The sequence below is a fragment of the Trachurus japonicus genome, chromosome 2, assembly GCF_045865225.1.
Source record: "Trachurus japonicus isolate A0001 chromosome 2, Traja_1.0".
Classification (NCBI taxonomy): domain Eukaryota; kingdom Metazoa; phylum Chordata; class Actinopteri; order Carangiformes; family Carangidae; genus Trachurus; species Trachurus japonicus.
Genome location: NC_140908.1, coordinates 8,258,307 through 8,278,601, shown reverse-complemented (window position 1 = coordinate 8,278,601; position 20,295 = coordinate 8,258,307). Strand labels below are relative to the sequence as shown.

Here is a 20,295-nt window from a genome sequence, read left to right as displayed (position 1 = left end):
TTAAACCACTAGAGGGAGTAAGAGATCCACAGACTTTTCCCATAATGATCACTGGCACAAATGACTCTTGAGACACATGGAGGTCTGGTTTCAACATTTATATTGTGATTTGCAGTTTATATGCAAGAGGACACGTTTACTCTATCTGCAACCATTTTTCTTCACTTCATTTGGCCCCACGTGTTCACATCAGCACATCAATAACTTACATACTGTACTGTAGCAAACAATCCTGTCACTGATGATGATGATGATGATGATATTCAGCTATAGGAAATGGTACACTGCCTTCATGTGGCACTCACATGACTGTGGCTGGAGTAAGAGAAAGGAATAGCATGTTATATAAGCTTCATTCGGGAACCGAGCGTGGTTATCATCATCTCGTTTAAAAACCATTTCCACAGCACGCGTTTCCACACTAAAGCCAATTTAGAACCAGTTTTCAATGGTGTGAAATGTTGATATGTCATCCCAACACACGAGGACATGGGATCAGCGGTAGCACCCTGAAAATGAAGGCATTCCTGCTAGAAATAATAATAATAATAATAATAATAATAAAAAAAACCTTCATGATTCAGTCTCTTGATCCAAAAACCAAGTGGTAACCTTAGTCCCTCGTGCGCTGAGGGCTGAAGCAGTAATGGCACCATGAAGAAACAAGATACGATAGACACACAAAGCTGAAAGTAACATTCAGTCTAATGCCACTCCGTTATTGACTACATGATTTGATGATCTGTACATAAACCAGACAAATGCATCTCTTTCAAACTGGGCGCTTTTGCTCGTCTTTCAACGGGACGGGCAAACTTCACAAGGCCAAACCCAATCTGTACTTCTTTTTTCTTTTCTTTTTTAACTTCCTGGATCGTGACACCATGTGGTTTGAGAAGGCGGTGGGTGGTTAGGGGGGGAGGGGGGGCAGGGGGGCTGTAACCGGAGCAGCAGCTGCGAACTGTACAGATACAAACTGAAGGATAAAAGGTCCAGAAATCAAGCCGACGCACAGGGAAAACTCACACAGTCCACGAAGATACACCACCACAGGCCTCCACCCTGCATTTACCCCAAGTCCATTATACGTTTGCATTAAATTAAAAGCATCATTTCGTTTTCTCCACTTGCACAGTCCAGACTCTGCTGAGCCTTTGGAAGAAATCTCCTCTCTGCTTTGACCTCTGCGCAAGACTTTGGGAATAAGGCTTCCTTCTGATTTTTCTGAACAGTCTAGAAATGTTTGAGACGTTTTTTTTTTTTTTACCTGTTGCTGCACTACTCCATCATTACCTTCATGTGTGCCATCTGTAATGCCTTCCATATACATTCCATTGTGCCCTATCGTTTTGACCCTCTCTAGACTTTGTTGACCAGCTATTAAAAGACAGACTTGTAAAAAAAAAAAAAAAAAAAAAAAAAGAAAATCCTTCCATTAATCAATCTTTAAATAATTTCATGTAAAAGCAAACCGCTCCTCAAAGGCCTTTCCTGATCTTTGCCACCATAAAACCTCGCATACGTGTATGCATATCAGTCTCTGTCTCTTTCTTGCTCGCACATGCACACACACACAAACCACAACAGCTTTGTGTTTTACAGCTTGTCGTTACATGAGGTCCATGCAGTATCAAAGCAGAAAGATCCTGATGTGTTTTTGTTTCCTTGTTTTTTCTTTTTTTTCTTTGTTTTGTTGGTTTTTTTCCATTTTTGGCTCCAGTACGTGGCACAAACTTATGGCAAAGAAGCAGATACATGGTTTTGGCTCAGACCTGGATCCAGTAATATTTGCACAATTCTTATTAGTGTTTTTAGTGTTTTTTTTTTTATGTGCTCGGTGCACCAGATGGGTGGGGTTAACCATACCGGGTTGTTCAATATATCCCAGAGAGTTTAGAGTCGCAGAAATGTGCTTTTCTACGACCTTAAACTGACCTGCTCCAGTTTTAATTGTCCCACTATCGTGAACCCCACGGACCCAGGATGCCAAGCATGTTCAAAAATATGCAATAATTAGCAAACACTAATTGACCGCGGTCTGATTTGGGTTTTAGTATATACACAGTTATGTATTTATTTATCATTGTGGTCCAGATGGAGTCCAGGAACTCGCTCTCAGTTCATGTCCATAAATCCTCTCATTGTCTATTTATTCATCCGTCTTCGTTGCGTCCTGATCTCCCAAGTTCAACGCTCTCAAGTGAGTTTGGTGAAGTCCCCCCGTTTGGGCGGCGCGGGCGGGGGTCCTCGTCGTAGTGTTGCATAGCCTGAGATGTTTCCGGACATGTAGCCGCCGCCGCCGTTTCCTCCGTTGCTCTGCTTCCCCTGGTCCAGGAGCAGCTCGGGCGGCGGCGGGGGCAGCGCCATGTCGTCCATGGTCCCCGCCGGCTCCAGCTTCCCGGAGAGGCCGGCGGAGTTGAGAGACCCCTGTCGACCCACCGACTTTCGCTTCAGCGTCCGGTGGAGGTCGTCCAGGAAGTTGCCGCCCTTCGGGGAGGTGGGCGGAGGCGGCGAGAGCGGCGGGGGCTCCGGGGTGGTGTTGCTGCGGCGGGCGAGCGTGGGCGGTGCGGTCTTTTTCAGCGAGCTCTTTCCCCACGTCGAGTTGCTGACCAGGGAGACGGGCGGCGGAGGCGGGGGCGCCTGCGGTTGGGGGTTGACCACGGCGACCCTCGGGGCGTCCCCACCGGGCGGCGGGGGAGGGGGGAAGAGCTCTGAAGCCGGAGGAGGAGGCGGGAAGTAGGAGCACTCGGGCGGCGGCGAAGGGAAGTCGCCACCACCGGTCTGTTTGGCCTGGCTCACTTTGGCCTGGAGGGCCAGAGGCAGGTTGGACAGGTTGAGCTTGCCTGGTTTTGGCGGCGCTGGGGGGCCGGCGGAGTGGTCCTTGGATGGCGATCCGGTAGAGACAGGGGGGGGGCACGGCGGAGACGGAGAAGTGTTGCCCTGAGGAGCGAACTTGCTGAGTAAGTTCCTCCTGGACTCCTCGTAGGAGGCGGAGGAGTCGGACTTGATGCTGGAGTTCCTCTGAGGGGTCGGAGGAGGTTTCTTGCCTCCCAAACTACTGAAGGAGCCAGAGGGCGAGCGCTTCACCGGGGAGCCTAGGTTACCGCCGGGAGGGAGGGGAGGGGGGGGCGGGGTCGGGCCTGTGACGGGCGCTGGGGGCGGCGGCGGTGGAGGTGGAGGAGGCGGCGGCGGCGGAGCAGCGGGGAAACCAACGGCGTTGTTGTTGTCTGGAGGAGGAGGAGGGAACTCTGGAGACTGGAGGAGCTGCTGCTGCTGCTGCTGCTGCCCCCCCCCCAGGCTGCCACTTCGGTTTGGTCTTGACTGCAGGTGGGGAGAGGGGCGGGGCTTTGGGGGTCTCCGCGTGACTGGCCGATGACGCTCCCGGAAACTGACTGGCCAGCTGCTTCACCAGCGACATGGTGGGAGCGGCTCCCGTGGAAACGACGGGCGGCTGCGGCGGCGGCTTGGACAGGCTGTGCTGCTTGGGCAGAGTGGGAGGGGGGTGGCTGGAGGCGTGGCCCGACCCCTGGAGGCTGAACTGCTTCTTGAAGGGCGCGGGCGGCGGCGGGGGAGGCGGCGGCGGCGGGGTCGGGCCCCCGCCCAAAGCCGCGGGGGGCGGGGCAGGAGGGAACGGAGCCACGGGCGACACGGGCTTGGGGGCGGTGTGCGGGAGGAAGCCGGTGAAGGTTTTAGGCGGCGCTGGCGGCGGCGCGGGAGGCGGCGGGAACTGAGCTGGCACCGGGAACTGCTGGGGAGGGGGAGGAGGTGGCGGCGGGGGCGGAGGGGGAGGAGGCGGGGGCGGAGGGGCGGGGGCAGGAGGCGGGGACTCCTCCAGGTCCCCGTTTGGGGTCAGGAGGTCCCGCGGCGGGCTGGGGAACCGCTCCTTCAGCACCTGCTTCAGCCCGTTGGGGTAAACCGGGCGGCTCGTGGGCGCTGGGAGCGTTGGTGGGGGTGGAGGGGGCGGAGGGAACGCCACTCCGTTGGCGTGTGGAGCAGGCGGAGGCGCCGGCGGCGGGGGGATGAAGGCGGGCGGTGGGGCGGCCGGGCTGGGAGGCCCCCGCCTCAACACGGCCATGGCCGAGCCGGGCGTCGGGATGGATGGCGGAGGCGGGGGAGGGGGCGGCGGGGGAGGCGGGACATTAGTCCTTGCTGCAATGTGATTGACGTTGATGGGTTTGACGACCACGTGCGGCGTCGGTCCCGTGGGCAGCACCTGCTGGGCCGTGGCGCCGTGCAGGTGGCCCGGCAGCTTGTGGTGGTGGTGGTGGTGGTTGGCGGACTGGGCGGCGGCGGAGGACTTCTGGTTCTGCAGCCGGTTGATGGTGCTGAACTTGTACATGGTGGGGGCCGGCGAGTGGTGCGACACCATCTGAACCGGCGGCGGAGGAGGAGGGGGAGGCGGCGGCGGCGGCGGAGGAGGCGGGGGCGCGGGGGCGGGTGCGGGTGCAGGCGCCAGCTGCTGTTGTTGCTGCTGCGGTGGCGGCGGCGCGTAGTTGTAGCTGCCGACGGCCTGTGGTGGCGGCAGCAGCGGCGGCGGCTGCTGCAGAGGAGACTGCGGCGGCGGCGGCGGCTGCTGAGGGCGCTGAGGCGACTGCGGCGCCTGTTGTTGTTGCTGCGGCTGGGGGGGCAGCTGCTGGTGCTGGTGCTGTAGCTGCTGCGGCGGTGGCTGGGGCTGGGTCGGCGTCTGCGGGTACACGGGTGGCGGCACAGACGGGTGCTGATGCTGCTGCGGCGGCGGGTGCTGCTGTTGGGGTGGCGGCTGAGGTTGAGGCTGAGGCGGCGGCTGCGGCTGCGGCTGGGGAGATGGCGCCATAGGTGGATGGTCGACTGAATGCGTGCTGTGATGCCGGTGGCCGTGGGAGCCGTGTGGCAGCGTTCCCCCTCTGGACGCCTCCATCCTCATGTGCTAGAAACAGAACGAATGTTAAAGGGATAGTAGCATTTTTTTTAAGTGGGGTTGTATGATCTACAAATAGCCCTTAAGTACTTTAATTGCAGTAGAAGACTCTCTACACTCCTCCCGTTAGCAACGCCAGCCCATAGCCCTGCCCAGAGATTTACAACATACATTGTTGTGAATGGACCCAAAGAAACGGCCTATTTTCACGGCCTAAAAGAGGTTTTACCTGAAAAAAAAATACACAGTTCCATTGTTCGCTATAATATAATTTTTTTCAGCTCCTCAAAGTGCAGGAAAAACACAGTTTTTATTTGGACCTAACCAACTGCTGATCGGCGGGCGCTAACCCTGGGCGGAGGGATACGTGAGTTGGTTAGGTCCAAATAAAAACTGTGTTTTTCCTGCACTTTGAGGGGCTGGAAAAAATTATATTATAGCGAACAATGGAACTGTGTATTTTTTTTCACGTAAAACCTCTTTTAGGCCGCGAAAATAGGCCGTTTCTTTGGGTCCATTCACAACAATGTATGTTGTAAATCTCTGGGCAGGGCTATGGGCTGGCGTTGCTAAAGGGAGGAGTGCAGAGAGTCTTCTACTGCAATTAAAGTACTAAGGGGCTATTTGTAGATCATACAACCCCACTTTAAAAAAATGCTACTCTCCCTTTTACTCAGTAAAGTGAATGACATGTTGTTTTTAAATTGATGTAACCAGGCTGTGAGAGTCCGACAGGAAGTTGTACCTTAGTGTTTTCCTCGATCTGCGTCCCTCTCTTCCAGGCCTCGGAGAAAATGGAGCTGACCACACTCTGGGACCGGCCATGAGAGGAGCCTGTGTCCACACCACTGTCCGAATGGCCTGAATGATTAGACTGAGACTCTGGAGGCACAAAACACGACAGTACAGTAAGTCTCTCTGAACGATGCATATTCTCTGATATGTAATAATGAAATACACTCTGAACTGACCGGGTATGCTGGCGGAGCTGGAGCCCGATCGGATGCTGGCGGTGGAGAGCGAGGACCAATCGTAGGCCGCCTCTGTCCTCTTCATGGCTTCCTGGTAGTTCACATATAGCTGCTTTCCATACTACACAGAAATAGCGACAGAAGAGAAATTTAAAAAATCATTTTCTCTGAAAGCTATTTCGTTTCCAGATTAAAAACGACAGACAGACAGCTCAGGTTTCGACCTCACCTTGGCGATTCGGATCCCGTTGACCCACTGGTGCAGAGTCCTGACATCGTCACAACACAGATACTTGATGTACTGTGATTTCTTCTGGATTTGTGGATGCTGTAAAAAGAAATATCCATTTAAAGCCTGCAAAATTTCACATTGTATAATAATAATAGCAGTAAATGCATTGAGGATGTGAGAGAAAAGTATGCCACTGCACTGATTATTAAAGGGATAGTTCAACATTTTGGCAAATCGGCCCATTGCCATAATAACTACAGTTTTAGGAGTAGGTTTGATACCTTTAATTATCGGTGCAAGCTATTTTTAGAACGGCGGAGCAGAGCAGTGAGCTGCTCAGCGCTACGCTACGGAGGCTAATGGGATTTCTTGGTTTCCCTCATCAAACTCATCAAATACACAATCCCACAACTCCAAAACGCTCTGGTGGACAAGTTGTGACCTGCACATTCACCACACTATGAGATAATAACAGAATGTTATGAGAGAGTTGTTTTCGAGGTAAATTCATGCAAAACCGCTGATGCACGTTCCTGTCTGGGGCAATTTTTTCGGCAAGCAGTCTCTGCATTTGCCTCGAAAACAACACTGCTGTTCTAAAAATAGCTTGAACAGACAATTAAAGGTAACAAACCTACTCCTAAGACTATAGGGATTATAGCAATGGGCCAATTTCTATCCCTTTAAAGTTTTGTTATTTTTGGAGGGCCAGATTTAACATTTGCCTTTACTTCATAGAAAAATACACACCTTCAGTGCCAGGCAGTAGTCAGTAGGCGCTTTGTATTTGCTGCGGTAGTCCTGGCCATAATACACGTTAACATGGTCCAGCTGCAGGAAGCACACCAGATCCCTGGACGCCTGCAGAGAGCGAGACACAGGAGGCAAGACGAAGAAGGTGTTGATACACGGTGGTATCAATTCTCAGGTTCCCAGAAACAGCATGAATTCCTAATCCGGTCTTGTATATTCAGCTTTTTGCTGGTGATTAATGTACGTGTTAGTCATCGAAACTGGTTTGTGGTCTCATTGATGAGTCTGAAAATGACTTTGGGGGACGACGCTGCTAAAAATAGAGCACGTGCGTACAGTAAATCCTCGGTTTCAGTCGTGCTCAAAGTGATCAAAACAGGAAATACCACAGAGCAGACTGTGTCAACCTGGTTCTCATAACCCCAACCCCACATTTCTGTTTCCCATCTTCGTTTTTTGTTTTTGTCTGAGCGTCTGAACTCGTTGCACCGTCTCAGTTTCTCACCGACCTTGGCTTTGCCCTTTGGGACGTAGTAGATCCCCGAAGCCCTGAGGAGGAAGTAACGCTTCTTCCACGACTTCTTCCCGTCCTCCTTCAGCCACAGGATGCCCTCGATCTCTGGCACCGACACCGTGCCGCCACAGAAACACTCCTGAAGAACACACACACACACACACACACACACTTTTGTTATCCAATTGACACTTGTGAGTAATCCTCTAAGAACACCTGTAGTTGTAAATGCTCTCACCTCTAATAGAGCCTCCTTATTTCTGTCCGCCATTTCTGACGTCTCCTTCCGCCCCAACAAGTAGTTCTGGAAAAGATTGAGAAGAACAGTAAAGTTAATAGAGGACATGGAGAGGAGAGAGGAGGTGGGGGTGGAGGGGAGTGTAGAGTCAGGGGCTCACCCCTTCTCTTATGTTAAATAAATTATTCACCTTTACTCGCTTTAGAGCTCTGACCTACTTCCAACTCTCCTGCACAAACACACTCCCTTGTTCCCTCCCCGGTTCTCTGGGCTGTGCAGTCACTGAGCATGCATAAACAATGTGTTTGTGTGTACAGCATATGCTTTCAGCATTTACACGCTGAACGCAGAGGCGGCTCTAGAAGACATGGAGAGGATGATCCGTCTATCTATATCGATGCGTGTGCGTGTGTGTTGATGCGTAACGGACGTCGGTCGGTCACCTGAGGGTTCTTGAAGAGAGCGTATTTCTCGATGCGTTCGATGAACATCAGCTTGTTGTGGCTGTCGCGGGTCCAGTTCAGCAGATTCTCCACCAGGTTCTCGTGATCCTCGAAGATCCGCTCTGAGAGACGGAGACGGAGGAGAAGAGGGAGGAGGAGGAGTGGAGTGAAGATAAGATGCAAGATGTGCACTTTTCTTGCTGACCTGCAAATGTGCACTTCATTTACTCCCATCAGGGATTTCAGTTTTTTTTAATGGCACGGGGCAAAACCTTTAACTATAAGCCTCACAATTAGTCCAAAGCCACACTGACTCTTCATAGACTAGTAATACAGCTACATTGTTTACATTTGTGCAAAAGAAAACCTGTCCACAGTGTTTCGGTGACTCAGGTGTGTCTGCGGCCCCTCCCTTACCCATCTGGAGCTCGTTGATGGTTTCTACCAGAGACCAGTCGGGGCTGTAGCCACAGTGCGACTTATCCAGCAGGCTGTCCAGCACCTGCCTGACCGTCTGCCGCTCGTCCACCATCATGGTCTTGGAGCTCTCGTCCGACATGTGGACCCTGATCACCAGCTGAGGAAGAGTCATAGAGATCATTGTTACTGTAGAAACACTTTTAATGGTTCAGCAAAAACAGAGTCAACACATTTCTGCTGAAGTCCAATTTCAATTAACTTTATGTGACTATAATTGAATATAATAACATTTTTTGCAGCAACATTTGACCTGTATAGGAACTACCGGCTTCAAAAGCTTGGGAGGATGAAATCTGAGCATGTTTGTGAGTCTTATTTGAACTATTTATGGGTCATAAGTGCAACAGTGTCACATATACAGCCACTAAAATAATCCAATAATCTGCATCCACGGGCAAAAGTAAACTCCTCCACAACTGGCGAGCTTTAACTAAGCTGAACGTGACAAACACACACGTGTGCCAAATCCAGCCTCGCACAATCACAGCCTATGTAAGACGTATCCTGGTGTGAAATCAAATAAAGCCCTAAATTCCTTGACCTCGTGTTTTTGCCCCTCCCATAAAGACCCAGGTATCCAATCAGTATGTGGGTGCAGTTGATTGAACGGAGACAAGGACAAATGAGAATCTTGGGAGAGCTGTGACAGACAGACGTGGGGAGTCTGACCTTCATTTCTCAGAGGAGAAACCCCCTTAATACCCCCCCAAGTCTGGCAGGAAAGAAGAAATAGACAACACAGAATAGTAAAACCAAAAAGATAAAGTTTGGAATCATCTCAAAATTCAAAATATAGTAAATTACATAAAATGCTGACAACTACATCACTAATAATTCAGCACATCACAGCATTCTCCAGTGCGTAGTCTGTACCGACACTCTTTATCTTGTCTCGCTTGGTAGGATGAATCTAGCCCTGTTTGTTTAAACACTGTTGGGCCTCAGCTATTCATTGCATGTAAAAAAAAAAAAGGACCATTCTGCTAAATGGCATTGCTCTCATTCACAGAGACGGTTCATTCACTGGCGGAAACGCTGCTGTGGAGTCCCATGCTGACTTCCCGGTGGAGACATTTCTTTCAATGGAGCGAGGCGCCCCAGTTGTTTGCCGCAAAAAAAAAAAAAAAAACAGCTCTTGTTTGGTTGGATGCAGTAAATAAGATCTCTTATGCAAAATGTGTCTGCATTGTCTTGCAACACACACACACACGCTGTATCTCTTTTTTTTCTGAAGCCTCTGTTTGATGCTTTGCTCCCTCCCCAGCAGACACGCATACACACACACACACATATATAATCAAACACTGCAATGACCTATTTTCTCTGCGCTTCATCGCCTCGCTGTGAATGAAGTTCACAAAGAAATGCAGCGTGCAGTGAATGTGACAAGACGGCAATTACTGTACGAGTCTAAATGGCAACAAAAAAAACAAGAAACCGAGTCAGTAAAGTGAGAAAGGAAAGAGAGAGGTGGTGTTACCTTTTTGACCTGCGCCTCCTTGATTTTCTCCAGGGCGACTCGGATCTTCTCTGCCTTCAGTTTGGCAGCTTGCTCCTCCTGGATGAACACACAGGAACAGCTGTCATTCACACACAACCTCCCCCCAAAAAAGAAAAATGGTTTGATTTCATAGCCTTGCCTCACCCTCTCTTACACCCATGTCTTTCATCATTCCTCTGGCAGGAATAAAACACCCTGCACACACTTCAACCCACATATACACATGCACAACTTCATTAAATAGTAAGCACCCTTCTCAACCGTTTAAATGCACGAGCCTCAGGCGTGATGGCGCATGGCGTCTTGTCCATTGGGCGTCTTACCTGCCCTCTCCAACACGATGCCATCACCTCCATTCTTGCAGGTTGTCTTCGCCGGCACGTGTTTTTTTATTACAAATGTGCAAATATATAACGAGACAAATGAACAACGTGACTAAAAACAAAAAAACCCCACTGCTATTATGACATTGGTCCGGTGTCCCCTCAAATATGGCGCTCCGTTCGCCGCCTATGGTTCCATATTGGATTCATATGGAGCTGCAGTGGTTTCCTTTGATCTCGCTGTATAGCAGCAGAAGGGAAACAATGGTAGGAGATCCCCGAAGGGCGAAGAAGAGGCTGCGGACGTGAGTGTGGGATCAGTTCAGATCAAGCGTCCATGCCCGCCACTCATTGATACAGCGATTTCCTGCGAGGATCGTGTTTAAAAAAAGGGGGGAAGATGTTACGGAAAAATCCAAAGGCGTCCATGATTGATGGAGGGGGATTCACTCTCAGCTGAGTTTGCATTGGGGGAAAAAGGAGAGAAACTTAAAAAAAAAAAAAGTTATTCCACCATGATCCTCATATCAGCATCTCCAGTCGCCCAGTGGTCAACCCGAGCTGAGGCTATGACAGCGCCGGTTCACATGTGAGCACAACTTGACTAAAACCCAAAGTGAGACAGTGGGGAGGACGGCGCCCCTCCTCCCTCTACCCTCCCACCCTCTTTGCCTTCCTGCCTCCTCCTCTCCCACCCCCCTCTCTCCCTCTTTCTCACTCACTTTGGAGAACAGATGCAGAGGTTTGGGAGCGTGCCAAATCGATAAAGCATAATCCCCCACAAAAATAGTAGAATGACGCGGGTCGGCCAATGGGAGAGGCTCATTCGCGAGACCCCTCAACCCCTTCAGCCAGTCATGACGAGGGGTGATGGCGGCGATGGAGGAGGGAGGGTGAACCGGAGCTAAACTACAGCGACAAGGACGGAGAGTGGGTTTTGTGTGAATGAAACGCTGAGATGGTGAATATGTGAAGTCCCCCCCGCCCCCCCACCCCCACCCCAAGCCTCTTATCTCAAGAAACTCCCCCCAACCCACCCACCCACCCAACCCCTCCTCCTTGACCCAGACTACCTTTTCCACATGACCAGCTCCACAGCGCAAACACATTAATGCAATAAAAGCCAACAGTGTGTTTGGCCAACACACAGCGACGGGCTCTTAGCCAGTGAAGTGTGAGTGTGTGAGTGTGTGAGCAACAGAACAGAGGTCATGGGGGTTGTGCAGATTACAGTCCAGAGTCAATCTGAGTCACACTGTAGGTTTAGCCCCAGAAATGTCAGCACAACCCCCCCTCCTCCTCCATTATTCCCTCACCACATGACACCTACACCCTGTTTTTCTATCAGACATTGGTTTGATTCCTATTCCGCAGCCCTTCCACTTTCACACTCACTCACACCAGAGCCAATTTTAAAAGGCTCTTCTGCGTAGCTGGAGAAAAAAAGAAAAAAAAAAATCCTGGCTCTCTTTGATGTCTTCCCACTCTCTCCCTCCTCGCTTGTACCCAAACATCCCGCGCTCATTCAGTATTCTGATTTGTGAGCGAGGAGAGATTTTTTGAGAGTAGAGGCGATCGCGGCTCGCCTTCTCCTATTCTCTGATGGAGAGTGTAACACTAACACACAAACTCCCTCGCAGCCTGCACGCCGCAGGCCGTCCATCCTCTCATCTCACCCCCCTCCTCTTTTTAAAACCACTCAAATGCTTTCTTCATACATGCACAGACGGAGCCTGGATGCCAGAAAAAGAAAAAATCGCCTCAAAACATTGAATAAATGCCATTGTTTTCTAATACAAAGACAAACTGTCATGGCAAGATTTTGGCTGAAATTTGGGTGGAAGCTGCAACCTCACATCAATTATATATTCAAATAACTGAAAGGGTTTTAAAAAGAAATCTGACTCCAAGGCCAACGACTTTAGTTATTAAGTCTTTCCCCTGGAGTTTCCAGACCCTTATACGATCTGAGATCACAATCATTTGTGTTTCATTCAGCGAAAGCTCTTGGATTATTAAATCTCAACAGGATTCAGGGAGCTCTGGACTTCGGCGCCCTCCTCCGCTGGAATCCCCGGCTGCGCACTTGGCTCCACGTTGCGTAGCGATGCTGATATAAATCACAATCGACGGCGGCCAACTTTAAACCACAAATCTCCACACATCTGATCGGCATGAGCTTTGCAGAGGGAGCCAGAGGCTGCAACCCATACACTCGCTGGGAAACCTGCCGGCTGCCAAGAGGTTTACAGTAAAACGGTGTGCGTGCAACACTGCACTGTACAAAAAACTCCACTGTTTACACACTCACACAACCCCGAGACCTTTTGTGCATTTCATTGTCTCATTGTGTTTGCACGATCGGCGTATTGTGCAACATAGGAAAGCAAATGCATTCATATCTATTTAAATAGACAACACCAATAAAATATTCCCCAAATTCATACACATGTGTTTGAAGCCACAGGGCTGCAACTAATCATTATCTACACAATGTCTCTCTATATCTTAAATCCTCATAATGAAAAATGCTTCAAATGAGCAATTGCTTATCAAATCTGTAACCAATCAATTCATTCCTAACTGACTAATTGATTAGTCGTTGCAGCTCTCATGACATCAAATCATATTCAAAAGCCAAACTCATGGAAAAGCGGATGAAATGTTAAAGAAAATAGACGTGTGGGTTAAAGGCATAATAATAAAGTGTATTGAGTCTACTGTGAGCATTATGAAAAGGGAAAAATCCATTCTGATCCTCTAACACTGTCTGATGTGGGAATTTTGTGTCATGTGTCATCCACTTGTCACTATTTTTAAACTCGGTAACTAACAAAGTCTGATTGCAGACAGCTGTTTTCCAGTAGTGTTATTATCAGGATGGGTTTTTCACAATAAAAGACATGCAAAGCAGAAGAGAAAAGCAAAGCAGTGTTCACACGCACTCAAAAAAAACCAGAAGAGTGTTTGAGGTCACCTTGGTCAGGAGGTGAGAAGGCTTTCCAGCTATGCTTTTCAGAATGAGTGAGGTTTCTTGGTCCAGATAGGAGTGCTTTGGTGAGGAGAGGAGATAAAACAAAGAGAGAGAGCAGAGGAAGAGACAAAAATATAGAGAAGTCAGTGCCAGATGATTCTTGGAGGCTTATTAATCGCAGGTGTTTTGATCTTTTTTTTTTTTTTGTGTATAAAGAAGCGTGGAAGCGAGAGAAGGCTCCGATACGAGGAGCAGCTCGGCAGTTGTGTTTGTCATTAGCTGCAGCTGTGGGGTGAAGAAGCAATGATTGTGACAGGTGCTGCAGATATGCACATCACTGCAAACACACACTCTTATGCATCAAGGTTTCATGTGCACGCATTACACACACATCACACTCCACACTCCAGCTAAAAAAAAAAATATCCGTTCTTCCGCCAATTCTGTTGCAATTATTGTCGGTCTCTTGCATCATTATGAATAAAGATGTCCCACATATAATCACACTCTACAGGATTTGCTGTACAGCCTCAAGTGTCTAGACACATGCGAGCTCACACTCGTGCACTTACGGTCGCCCGGTCCACTTCACCCGCCTGTGAGGTGAAGTCAAGCTGCCTTCTGGCCGGCTTACCGTTGGCCCGTCGCAGCGTGACATGCTGGGGGAATCAGACGGTGCAGGTGCAGGTGCAGGTGCAGGCAAGGTGTGTGTGGGGACAGAGAGCACAGGTAAAGGAAAGGATGCAAACAGATAATGTTAGCACATGCAGAGGGGACAGGAGGGGAGGGGGGAGTCATGCCACAGCAGTGATGTGTTTGTCATACAGTGTATTTGCTTCACAGCACAAACTTCACAAGTCCAACAAACGCACTTTTTAGTGAATATTGCTTTTTGTTAGAGAACCACAGAGAAGCTTGGTGAGTGGACAAAGAAATTCAGACATGATTGATGATGTCAACATTGTAAATCCGAGTCACACTAACGGTGGGATTACAATGCGTTTTGCAACAACACCATCCAATGCACAATGCACAACACAGAGGCCGTATATTGTGGATCGACTCTGAGCAGCACGCTTCAGTCATGCAGTTTCCTCCAGACGTCATGCTGTGTGGTTAAACATGCAGGATCAGAGCTGGATTGAGGTCAATTCAGCAAATTCAGGATTTGGATTTTCTTGGAAATTCTGCTGTAAACACTGTATTACAGTACAGCGCAATCATGTGTGTTTGTGCCCCAAACATTATTAGCACAGATCTCACTTACCGGTTCACATGGAAACACACACGTCTTCCACACTGCCCACACTTTCTCATTGACTCATAGGCTATGTCTGCCTCTTACACTGCAAAAATATTTGTCTTATTTCTTGTCAAAATGTCTCATTTCTAGTCAAAACTAAACTCTTTTCACTTAAAATAAGAATCATCACCTAAAAATGAACTTGTTTTTAGATAATTTTCATTTGTTTCAAACAAATTTTCACTTGAAATAAGTAGAAAATTCTGCCAGTGAAAGCAAGTTTTTTGTGCTTTGTGAAAGAAAAACTTGATCCACTATCAGATTTTTCTACTTATTTCAAGTGAAAATATGCTTGAAAGAAGTAAAAAGTGTCTAAAAACAAGCTACGTTTTAATGTGATGAGTCTTAATGAGATTTGTTTTGACTAGAAATGACATTTTGACTAGATATAAGACAAATATTCTTGGTAAGATTTTGAATTTTTGCAGTGTAGTTTGTCCTTGCTGTGTGTTTTCATACCTCAGTGCTGGTCTGGTTCTGTCCTTGCGTGCTCGGGCTGCTCTGACCCTCCGTCTCTCCTCCCGTCATCACTTTATCAATGTCCAGCGAGTCCATGCTGGACGCGGAGGCACATGCTGAGTTCACGCTGGACCTCTGGGACGGGGCTTCCTGCTCGCTGACCGCGCCCACCGAGCCGGTCCTGCGATGCTGCCCGCCGCTGCCGCCGCCGCCGGACGACCCGGACGAGGGCCGGCGGAGCGTGGTGGAGGAGAAGGAAGAGGAGGAGGAGGACGAGGAGGAGGAGGTCTGGCGGGCCGCCTCGTCCATGCTGAGGGACGCCTTCTCCAGCTGGGAGGTGATGTCGTCCAGGGAGATGTTGGAGGCGGCGGGCCGGGCGTGGACGCTGCCGCCTCGCACCGTGTTGGCAGGCGACGCTCGGGTGCTGCTGCTGGTGCTTCCTGTTGGAGTTTAAAGTTTCAACACAGCTCAGGCGGAGGAGGAAATCATCTCTGCATGCACTTTGAATAATAAATAATCCATCTATAATGCCTTTTCATGAGGAGTTGATTTCTTATGTTTGACTTCACTCATTACACATCCCAGTTGGATTTCAGCTTCTACAGCAGACAGCCTTCTTTACAGTGATACATTGTTGTTTATAGACTGGTGCTTACAACTCACATGCACCAAGCGTAAATAAATACACATCATTGAGTCGGTGAGTCTACCTCCGCTGCTTCCTCCTCCACTTGTGCCTGTGTGCTTGGTGCTGGCGCTGCGGCCCCCGGGGGCCCTCTGCTGCTGGCCTTTGCTTTGGCCTCGAGCCGTGGAGTTGGGTCTGGAGATGGTGCTGAGCTCCTGTTCGATGGAGCACAGGTCGGCCATCAGCGCATCCAGGTCCACCGTGTCGCCCTGGTTCAACGCCTCTGCAGGGAGCAAAGGATTGGGGATGGAGGAAGATCAAGGGAGGAAAAAGGGAGGGGGAGGGGTGAGGGGGGGTGTGATCAATCAATTTGTCTTTTTTTAAAACCGGGGCCTTTATATTGACGCTGAATGAGCTCTCTCACCGTTGATGTTGTACATAGAGAAACGGTAGGAGAAGTTGGCCATGTTGGTCTCCTGTCTGAGTGGAGGCTTCTGCAGCGTTTTCTGTGGCTTCCCATCATCCAGACTCTGCAGAGCGCACACACACACACACACACACACACACACACACACACACACACACACACACACACACACACACACACACACACACACACACACACACACACACACACACAAATATACATAAGTGCACATATGCAAAAATAAAAAGAGAATCTGAGCAATCATGTCTGCCTGCTAGACTCCTTAGTCACACACACACGGAGACCTGCACAAATGCACAATACAAAGTGGTGGTAGGAGGGGAGTTGCTAGGATACAGTAAAGGGAGACAGGATTAGCAGTGTTAAGGTTGCTATGGATACGGCCCCTTCCTTTCTCCGTGCTCTTCTACCTGTGTGAGTCTGTGTGTATCTGTGTAACCAACCTCCATTACTTTGTATGTGTGTATATAATATATAAATGTGTGTAATGTTAACCTGTGTGAGCTTGTCCAGCTCTCCCAGCCAGGCTCCAAACATCTTGTCCAGGTCCTGGTCCTCCTTATCGCTGTCCTCCTCAGCTCCGTGGTCCAACTCATCATCGGACACCTGCTCCATCTACACACACACACACACACACACACACACAGATAGAGAAACAGAGGAGGAAGACAAATGAAAAACGATCAGATGATTCCACACATGTACACAAATTCACACCCACACAGCAGGAGTGATCCAACAGTGGGAAAAAAAAAAAAAAAAAAAGCTCAGCTCATCATCAGCTCATGCCAACCTCACCGCCTGTTACCATGACAACCGCTCACGGACCCCTCTAGCGGGCACCCTGTGCAGTCTGATCGGTGCATAAAATGCCCTGTGGTGTGTGTGTGTGTTGTGGTGTTGTAGTAGTTATTAGTGTGTGTGTGTGTGTGCTGCTGCTGCTGCTGCTCACCGCTGACACACCCAACACCACCACCGCTCCTCCCTGCCCTCCTGCTCAGCATCCAGAAGAGAAAGGGATGCTGGGAGGAGGAGGAGGAGGAGGAGGAGGAGGTGTAGTGATGCACGGAGGATGTATCAGCTAAAACCACTGGGCAACGCTAGCAGGTGGCGTTAGTGGCTACTGTATGTGGGCCAGTGTGAGTGAAGGAAGGCACGAACAGCAGCGAGTCCTGCTGCGCTGTCAGAAGGTGATGGCAGAGCGCCCTCTACTGGACATGAAGGGAAATGGTGCAACGGCAACATGCAGCAGTGTGTCTGCTTGACTCAGTGCCAGCAGCTCATATCTAATAATGCACCAGAGCAGGTGGCAGACTAGGAAGGCATCTTTATATGGACATTTTACACAGATATCCTTATTTCATAGACCTCAGCTTAACGGTAACATGACCTTCCTGGATTCAGGTGAAACAACATGGCCTCAAAACAACTTTTCAGTGTCTTCAAGGACACTTAACGTTAGACAAAGCAGTGACTGAGACAATGAAGGTCAAGGATGTGTGGTTATAACAGATTAGACCAGTGGTTCCTAACCTTTTTTGGCTCGTGACCCCATTTTAACATCAAAAGTTTCTTATATTCTGCATTGCATTTAATTAGAACTCAATTTATATTTGAGAAGATGAAAGTATAGAATACAGTTGTTTAAAAAGAATAATAATTAGTTAAAAGAATATTTTTATCAGTAACTTTTTTATCAATTACTAGACATTTCAGGCGACCCCATTTGAATTCCAGGCGACCCCACGTGGGGTCCCGACCCCAAGGTTGAAAAACACTGGATTAGATTTACATGGGCTGTACCAAGAAAGAAAAAAAAATGACCCCATTCTGCAACATGTAACAATCTGAGCACGTTCCTCCCCTCCCTGTTTCTTCATATCATTTCTAGGTCAAGCTGGGCAGCCTCAGTGTTTAGACAATCTGATATTACCCAACCTGGAGAATGAATAAACACCCACACATGCCAGCGTGCTTCGGAGGAAGAACGCACATCTAATCTTTGCGCTCTACGTGCGTCAAACAGAAGGAAAGCGTTGGTGAAGCACAGGAAGAGTCACACCTGGCGCAGGCTGCACACGCCTTCCTGTCTGAGAAACATCATCATCACACAGCCACTACCTGAAGAACACTTCTAACTTTGGTTCAGCCCAGTCTGCCCCCCCCCAAATACACCCAGATGGACTATTCCCGGGTAATCCCATTGATGTTTACAGGGGGTGTCATTCCCTCCTGCTATTCACACTGTGTGGTGTCAGTCACTACTGGGACTGTACCAAACCCAGATTAACCCCTCGGACGACCCCTGTTCTTTTGATCTAGCAAAATGTGCCCATGTGGTTCAATGCATATGAGTGTGTGTGTGTGTGTGTGTATATGTTTTGCATGTGTGCGTCAAAGCCTTTATAGTCACACTGGATAACTTCAGAAGCAATCTGACAGTCATGCGTTGTAGTTAAAAGGTGATAAAAGCAGGTCATAAAAGAGGCTGGAGGTGAAAAGCAGTAAAACAGGCAGGTGTTTGGCAAAGCAAACGGCAATATGACACTGATACTACTGGAAATCGGTCAGCAACACACACACACACACAAACACACACATTCCAGACAGTGCACGTGCTCCTTAAAGTCACTGTATGTCCTGCATGAACAAACACACTCCCTCGGCCTCCTGCCCAGCCTTTGTGTCTCTACAGATGATATTAAAAGCCAAAGCTGCCACTTCAGTGCATTTCTGTGTGTGTGTGTGTGTGTGTGTGTGTGTGTGTGTGTGCATCACAGTGTTGATGATGGACGCCTTCCTGCTTTGGCGAGCCAATCAAACACACCGAGGAACGTGGACTTCATCATCTTGTGGAGAAAGATAGAGTCTGAGTATGTAAACAAAAACAATTTTACCGAGCGTGTGTGTATGTGTGAGTGAAATCATATCTATGTCCTCATGAACGTGTGTGGGAGTCGGAACAGGAAGTGGCCAGGATGTGCAGGATTCCTGATTTCCCTAATGGCCCGGGTCTTGGCAGGAAACGCCAGCTGTCCTCCAGTTGGTCCCGGCTGCCACTTATTGGGGACGGGAGGGAGGGACGGGACGCGTCGGTGGAAGGAGGAGGGGCTCCAGATCCTTCCAGACCCAGTGGTTCACCATGAAATCGGCTAAAACATACACATCAGTTTGTCCTCCTTTAAATTACACAGCGCCATACCACCACCAGAGAACTTTAATGACCATTTGTCTTCTCAAATGTGGCTCAGCGTGGGGCCCTCTGGTCTGTATCTATTTGGGGGTTTCCCAGCTGAGTATCCCTGCTTGTACTGTAACGGCTGACATCATAGAGCTGGATGGAGGCAGACGGGAAGAGGAAACGGCCAAAATCAAATGAGCTTGCATTGTGTTTGCCAACGCACAGGCTTCACAGCTGTGTTTAAACAGCAACCGGCCTGCGGGCTTACACAGGAGTCACACACACACATGCAGTATATACATCTGCAGAGGGTACATGTTCAATTTAAAATGTGAGGTGAGTAAAAACAGACAGAAAAAGATGGATGTGGAAAGGAAAGGAGAAAAGCTCTGCTGTCGTTTTAATGGAGGCCCAGCCTCAGTGGCAGATGTGTCTGCAGGTTTAAGTGAATTACCACCTGAGGCCCTGCTTTTAAGCTCATGGAGCATGACCTGGGAGAGACACGGGGTTGGGAGGAAGCTCTCTGAATACATATATATCTGTGTGTGTGAGAGAGAGAAAGTGCACTTTTAAAGGCATGGCTGCAAACCAAACAGCAGCCTTGGCCTTTCCCCCTCCTGATCCTGCACGCTCCCTCTTTCTTGTCTGAGCATGACCAGCGCTCATCTGTCTCCCGTGTCTGCTGGGTGGCTCTGCGGTCCGCTGGGTGAAAGGTCAGAGGTCAAAGGTCTTCCCTGTGGAGCCTCCCTCCCTTACCATGTAAACACTGGCAGAAGGGAAGATGAGACATGTGTTTGGGGAAAACAGATCTCTGTAAATCTTAGAGAAAGCACAGCGAGCATTCAATGCTGAGAAGGATGAAGAAGCGGAGGTGGAGAAGGAGGAGGAGGAGGAAGCGTCTATCTTTAGACTAAGTTGCTCATATCAGAGAATGTCAAGAGGATTGGAAAAAG

General features: G+C 49.2%; 2 protein-coding genes across 10 annotated transcripts in view; one reads left to right on the top strand and one right to left on the bottom strand.

Moving 5' to 3' along the window:
- LOC146990722 (uncharacterized) overlaps positions 1–20,295 on the top strand; it is a 142,876-nt gene that overhangs the window by 94,624 nt on the left and 27,957 nt on the right. The window lies entirely within an intron of this gene.
- The window catches only part of raph1b (Ras association (RalGDS/AF-6) and pleckstrin homology domains 1b), a 40,618-nt gene continuing 20,406 nt past the window's right edge, over positions 84–20,295 (bottom strand). Inside the window, 17 exon segments of the mRNA XM_085798289.1 lie at positions 84–3,258; positions 3,260–4,906; positions 5,643–5,779; positions 5,869–5,989; positions 6,098–6,196; positions 6,851–6,961; positions 7,363–7,506; positions 7,606–7,671; positions 8,049–8,170; positions 8,466–8,625; positions 10,009–10,086; positions 13,330–13,404; positions 13,899–13,985; positions 15,089–15,528; positions 15,799–15,996; positions 16,138–16,243; positions 16,657–16,776. Of these exon segments, the coding sequence (XP_085654415.1) occupies positions 2,197–3,258; positions 3,260–4,906; positions 5,643–5,779; positions 5,869–5,989; positions 6,098–6,196; positions 6,851–6,961; positions 7,363–7,506; positions 7,606–7,671; positions 8,049–8,170; positions 8,466–8,625; positions 10,009–10,086; positions 13,330–13,404; positions 13,899–13,985; positions 15,089–15,528; positions 15,799–15,996; positions 16,138–16,243; positions 16,657–16,776 (4,773 nt within the window). The 3' untranslated portion in view covers positions 84–2,196.